Genomic DNA, 7,119 nt, shown 5'->3' on the forward strand with positions numbered 1-7,119 from the left:
CATAGAATTTTGCCTTTAAAAAGCTCATCTATTTAAAATGCAAATGTTTTAACTTTTCAGGTTTCTCTGGGAGATAAAGAAAAAAGTAAAGGGCTGTTTTATAGAGCACTTCAAAACTGTCCCTGGACAAAAGTAGGTTTCAACAAGTTATTTTGTGTTTGTGTTTGTGAAAAGTAGCCACCAAGAAAAGAGGACTTGAAAACTGAGAAGAGTATAGCTGTTTGGATGGCCACCTTTAGGAGGTGCCTACAGTAGGAGGTGCCTGCTTTGGCAGGGAGTTGACCATTGGCTCCAGCCAGCATGGCCAGTGATGGGAGTTGTAGTCCAAAACAACTGGAGGGCAATAGGATAGGGGAGGCTGGATTGGATTGTCTTTAAGGCCCCTCCCAACTCTATGATTCTATTTAAAATATAGTAAAAGAATAGACACTGAAGGGTTTTCAGATGACCAGAATTCTACACTGTGAATAGCTCCTCATTCTTAACTAGATTAGTTATTATCAGACCCTTCTAGTTTTTTCCCCAGCATTTCTTCATGACCAGCACCAAGAGACCTAATTCTTACATCGAATTTTGTTTATTCCAAATGAAAATTTGGGCTGTACTGAGTTAGAATTTCATTTTTTTCATTTTTATTTTTAGGTCTAGGTACTGAAGGGGCAAGCTTGAAGGAAGGGGAGCAGTGGAGGGTAACCCAGCCTAGTCCCCTCTACGTTTTGGACTAAAACTCCTAGAATTCCTGACTAGTGGCCAAGATGCTGGGGCTGATGGGAGTTGAAGCCCAAAACATCTGGAGGGCACCAGGGTTGGGAAAGGCTTAATTAGCATGTAAGGTTTGGGGCCATGACAAACACTCCCTGGAGCTGTGGAAGGCACTTTTGCCCCTCCATCTCAAACAGCTTCTTACCCAGGTGCCTTGATTTCTCCCAACTAGTGTCTCCTCACCCACCCCCCTTATGTATTTCTTCATGACCACCACCCTGAGGGCCATGCATCTGCTCTTTTAGCCAATGAAAACTAATCTTAACTTGCTCTTACTGAAGAGTGGTGGGCTGATAGTTTTCATTTTAATATTGTATTCCTAGGTGCTATACATGGATGCCATAGGATATTTTCCAGATGAGCTGCAAGAGATCCTTGATCTAATGGCTGAGAAAGAGTTGAGAGTGCGGGTCCCCATAGAAGAGCTGGAGCTGCTGCTTGAAGACTAAAGAATGGTACCAAGATGTGAAGGCAGGAAATTGGCCTTTGGCTTAATGCATCTTCAGAATACCTTGGGAGGAAATGTACAGGGTATTCCATACATTTTTAATGGATAAGAAAGTGTTTTTCCTTATACTTTTTCTTATCTGAGTACATCTGTTCCATTAAATACCAAGGTGGGTACAAAGTTGTGCTTATCTCATAATAGGTTTTCCAAGTGGACTTCTGGTGCTTTTATGCTGTGAACTGCCAACACATGCTGAAAATGCTGTGACCCAGACATACAAGGGATATAGCCAAATAGACCTAGTACAATCACCAACAGCTATTTTCTCCCAGTTGGCTGTGGCTTTACAGCTTAACATCCACCTTATCAGAACCCTTTACAGATTGTACAGAACTAGATGCATGGAAAAGTGCCCTTAATTTGGCAGCTCACAAGGTAGCAATGAAACCTTATGTAACTGGATTTTTATCAGTATACAAATTGTAGGTGTATTGTAAATATGCTTGTAAAAATGGCTAAAAATGTTTGGATTCTATTGGAGTGTGGAGTCTTCTTTGAGAGTGTAGACATTTTGCAATTCCATTTTTAAACTAATTATCCTCCTTGCTGCAGCTTTGAAATTTAATGTTTCAGTAGCTCCCACCTTACATTCCATAATTACAGCTGTCAGAACAAAAGTTGGACCCTCCCATAGCGGATATGTAAGACTGTGGAATTCTGAAGCTTGGACTACCCACCCTGAAGAAGGTGGAATGTTAAAGGTCGCTAATGATGCATGTACATTGGGAGGGACAATAAACAAGCATACAGATTCTGAAAAACTAAAGCTAAGTTATGCTATGGAATAGAACTATGCACTTAAATATCTTCAGTCTTAAAATAAGTGAGTACTGTCTGATGATCAGGCTTTAAAAAATATACATTCTGCCCTCTCCCCGCCAAAGTGTGGGGAAGAAAGTGCCTATAGTAGCACAGGCCCTAAGAGTGGGGGAAACAGTTGGTTTAATGGAGTGCAACCATGTACCCTGGCAAACATAAAAATGATTCATATTTTACACAGAAGAAAATACCAATCACACAGAGATTGATATATCCGCCCATTCTGTGCTGATTAGGGCTATTTTTTCCTGTTTTGCTATGCTGTACTTTTAGTTTTGCATTGTATTTCCACTGCTAATCTCTAGAGCAGTCTTAATTGCTCAGTCTAAATTTTACAGATGTTTCTAGAGCCAAGCTCTTCAGATGGCTTGTATATTTTAAAGTGACTCCTCCGCAGCATTAGATGCATTTAGAGATTATAGGGATGATGAACCAAAACGACCATTTCTTCTGACACAAGTTACTTTGATACAGATAGGACTAGTTCACATATCATGGCAGCAAATCTTGGATTAATTAGCCCATGGTTTTGCAGGCTGCACATGAGCTGCTTCCAGTTTGCATAAACAACCTACAATCACCCAGTTGGTAAGTTGTTTGAATGATGTCCAAACCCGGATAGTCTAGCTTGTTTATGGGTTAAGCACCCCAGAGTTAACCTAGCAGCTAATTGTAAGTTAACTGTGGGTTGTTTAACCCACAAAAATCCCAGAGTGTCCAGATTTGGGCATCACCCCAACAACCTATGAATGGGGCGTTCATAGGTTGTTTATGCAAACAGGAATCTGCTCAGATTCCTGCAAATCATGGGGTAATTACCCCATGATTTGCCACCATGGCATCAGCAAACGGTGTCAGCATGTATGACCCAAATGGGTAGAAGGGCCTGACCATTTCACACTGGAGGGTCAAGGGTTTTCTGTTTGCTTGAAGGAGCAAAACTTACGTGAATATAAAGAATAGGGAGTATTCTGGCATGCAGTCTGAAGCGGTACAGTCTGGTAAAAGCTTTTCCACTTGAATCTGCTGGATGTATTAAACTGATTCTCAGGAATAAAACAAAACAATCTGATGACAGCGTTGCAGGTGGGGGGAAGCAGGGCAGATTGAGCAACAGAGCGTGGTTGCAAACTGCCTTATGATCAGTGTTTCCCTTCCCCCCTTTAATAAGAACGAGGGCCCAGGAACTTTCTGTATCTTACACTACCCATTGCTCTTGTGCAGCAGCTGCGCCTTCACATGCTGTTGGAGTCACAGCAGTAATTTCATACACCCAGGCACTGAAACAACACTGTGTGGAACCTGCTAAAACATCTACTTAGTTGGTTTAGATTTACAACCACAACAAAACACAGTATCTGCTCAAGGGTTGAAACTGGGAGCTTGTGCACACCCAGAGGACTGGGACAGCTTATTACTGGATGTGTTTTAATAAGAAGATAGGCAGCGACTGCTTCTGTTTATGCCAAGAATACTGGAAACATAGTAACAATTATGGAAGTGTCTGGATATCACAATACCATCCTCTGGGCACTGCAGCTAGTGTTTCATTTCAGAAGAAGTGGGGACAGTTGTGTTTATGCTGCTAGAATCCAAATGAAAGCAGCCTAAAACACAGCTCACAGCCTTTAATTAATTATCCATTAGTCTTTAAGTAATGCCTCGCAACAGTTGCTGCAAGGTACAATTAACTAAATAGAACCTAACTTCGAGCTGTCCTGAAATCTAATACAAGCTGTCAACAACCAAACTGCTAAAGTATTCGGCTGGAGTGTTATGAGATCTGAACACAAAACAGGCCATTAATCAGATCGCAGAGGAGCCAAAATAGCATTCTCGGACAGAGATGGTCTCTTTAGCAGCACTCATCAATTGGGGTTGAGCAGAGGATTCTGTTTCGCCACTGGCTTTCTTCAAAGGGTGATCTATAAAGCCTCCTCTTGTTTGCAACCATTTTATCTACTTTTCTGAAAGTCCTTCTGAGATGAGTTGAAAAAATATTGGCATGACTGAATCGCATTTCTGCGCTGTTAGGCACAGATGTTTGAAAATAAGTTCCACTGAAATCAGTGGAACATACTTTGAAGTTTAATATCAAGCCATTTGGCACCTGTAAATACATTTGGCTTTATGTAGCGAGGGTATACACCGGTGCCAAAAACTTAAACCTGTTTGTGTTGGCTGATAGGGAAATCTGAGCACTGTAGTACTGTGAAGGAGCATGGAACCCATATGACAGTCTGAAAAACCCACACCCTAGAATTTCCAGGATTCTTTGGGTGACGCCATGGCATTTGATCCAGTTTTGCATTAAAGTGGTTTGAATGGATTAAAGTGGTTTGAACTTGCAGTGGGTGCAAATTCATACACACAATATATATTTACTACTAGTGCATGCAAAACTACTACTTCCACTACTCAATAGCCTACTCCCTTTGGCTATTACCCATTTGTAGTCACCTGTGACTCTGCTTCCTGTTATAAGTGACTGAACAGGAGCATATGGAGCTTAAAATAGCTGTGAATAGACATGGGGCTGATGCACAAATAATGATCCTCATCCTTGTAGTAGGAGATGACAATGTGCTCCCTCTGGTGCAAATTCCTCCTAGCAGCTTTGACCATGGTTAAAACTTATGATGGCGCAGACCCTATCTAGGGTTAACATTAACCAAAATGTTCTGTGAATCAGGCTTTACATGCTAGTTTTAAACCCCCTTAATAGTGAATTAGTTCACACTAATCATGGTTACAGTTGGTGCCAATGTAAGCCTTACCAATGTTTAAGGCCACCAGTGAGAAATTTAGTAGGCGCATGCAACCATGGTTGAGGTGCTGGGAACATTTATGTGTTCTGCTCAGACTAAGATGCTGATGAATGAAGGAACAGTAGCCTTTCTGGCACCAGAGCGCGCAAGTTTGATTAACCTAAAGCTGTCACACTGAATAAGCAATACATGTATGGCCAAAGAACTCCACTGATCTGTGTCAAGTAAGTGTTTGTAACCACAGATAACCTACAGCTTGGGGGGGCAGGGAGATAGAATACTTAATAGAAGGTGGTTACGTTACTGAAATATCAGCAAAAGGGCACCTGCTCTCAGCAGCTTCTTTGCGATTCTTTGCCTCTGGCAACATCTATTTCTAGTCCTCTGTATTGTCGCAGCCTGCCCTGTCAAGCTTGAGATAATACAAAAGCAATTTGCTTTCTACATGGCTTAAATTGTTCACCAGAGCCATGAGAAACCCGCTCAGGCTTAAAACACACACTTCATAATTCAGAAGTGAAGGGAATCTGCTACCAGTTAATGGTGTGTTTGCAGCACAGCAGAGGGGCAAAAATACACCCCCCGCTGTCTTGAATAATGCATAATACATAATTTTTTGTTTGGCATATGAAACAGCTTGATCCGCATTCCCTTCCATTTCAGAGCTGCTTTTAGGCTTCCCAAGGGGACAAGAGTACCTGTAGGCTTGTTGCCAACAGCAACTCCCCACATCATTCCCAGAGACCAAACTTGCTGTCTTGCATGTTTAGCACTAGACAGGGAAAGGGGATATCAAGAATCTTGATCAGCCATCCCCAACTTGGCACCCTCCAAATGTTTGACTTCAACTCCCAGCATTCTCAGGCAGTGTGACCAATGGCCACATCGGCTGGGGATGATAGTTGTCAAACATCTGGAGGGCACCAGGTTGGGGGATGGCTGATCTATCTGCTCTCTTACTGGACAGTCAGCTGAAGCATGTGCATCCTTCAGGAAAGGAGTTCCTAAAAACTACACTCAGGATTGAGAACTCCCATGAGGAAGCTGCCTTATGAAAGATCTTCCCCATTGCATAAGTCCCCCTCATTTTAACTTGAGATGCCGCAGTGTGAACCGGGCGCCTTTTGCTCTACTGCAGTGACTGTTGCTATTTTTCAAGCAAGTGCTCTTGGGTCTACCACTGAGGCCCCTTGGGAGGCCTTCCCCAGGCTACTGGGGCGGGGGGCTCTCCTCACCCACTCCACCTTGTCCAAACAACACCTCATTAGTCAGTCGCCAGGCCAGCAAATTCTGACAGGCGCATTCTTGGCCCTTGGATTGGGATGGACCTATTTCTCATCACTGAGAGTGCTCTGCTCTACTCAGTGCTGCAAAATCTCCCTGCGTGGCCCACATTGCTCTTGTGCCCACACATTCAGCTTCCCCTCCACCGCCTGTGTAGTGCACACAGCAACTAGCCATGGGTGTCTTCCCCCCTCCTCCCCCACATTTAATTGCTGGATTGCTCCTGCGTTCTTCTCGCCTGCCCAGCAACCCTGCAGCTCAGAAGCAGCAGGTCTCCTGGCTGCCCACCCCCAACACCGCCTCCTGCAAAAGGAGAAAACGAGAGACAGGCAGAGAACCACACTTGTGTGGGTTGGGTGTTGCCAGCAGCCCTCAGGCCTTGCAGCCAAGAACACTGCTCTGTGCGGGCAAATCCTGCTTTATGTCCTACAAAAGTAGTCAGAGTCAAGTGATCCCCACCCGCCCGTTTTGTACTCATCGCACCAGTTGGCACACTCTTGGCACACACTGATAACCCAAACAATGCAAATGGCACCAGAACTCAAGGGGCTATTAAAAAATGAGCATATATAGGACATAGGCAGCCAGCTTCCCGCTGGTAAAATGGCATTGCACAATGACGGTTCTATTGAACATGAAGGCAGCGGCTGCTATCTGCACTTAAAGCCCTGCCAGTAGCCCTGTCAGAGCATTTTTAAAGGCAGACCACCCTTCAGTAGCGGGACGTGCCCTGGAGCAGGCAGCTTCTTGCATGGATGTTGACACAAGGATGTATAATTTTCCATTCGATGGGAGCAGCCTCCATCCAATTTCACCTAGACAGCAGGATTTTCTCACAACACAGCAGCTACTTTAGGTTCTTCCAGGAGATTGTGGCTGGCTTGGCTTCAGAAGGGCAGCCGGTGTGACTGTTCAGTCTGGACAGTGGAGAGGAAGAAGGTGCTCCTAAGCTCATCATGCCCTTAGAGCAGTAGACAA

General features: G+C 44.0%; 1 protein-coding gene across 1 annotated transcript in view; it reads left to right on the top strand.

The window, feature by feature from the left end:
* The window catches only part of NRDE2 (NRDE-2, necessary for RNA interference, domain containing), a 37,764-nt gene extending 34,623 nt beyond the window's left edge, over positions 1-3,141 (top strand). Inside the window, exons 13-14 of the mRNA XM_084840857.1 lie at positions 61-132; positions 1,086-3,141. Of these exons, the coding sequence (XP_084696983.1) occupies positions 61-132; positions 1,086-1,211 (198 nt within the window). The 3' untranslated portion in view covers positions 1,212-3,141. The remainder of the gene's footprint in view (positions 1-60; positions 133-1,085) is intronic.
* Positions 3,142-7,119: the final 3,978 nt, after the last annotated feature.

This window comes from Heloderma suspectum, chromosome 1 (assembly GCF_057233095.1).
Source record: "Heloderma suspectum isolate Gila_16-S chromosome 1, 16-S_ref, whole genome shotgun sequence".
NCBI classification, from domain to species: domain Eukaryota; kingdom Metazoa; phylum Chordata; class Lepidosauria; order Squamata; family Helodermatidae; genus Heloderma; species Heloderma suspectum.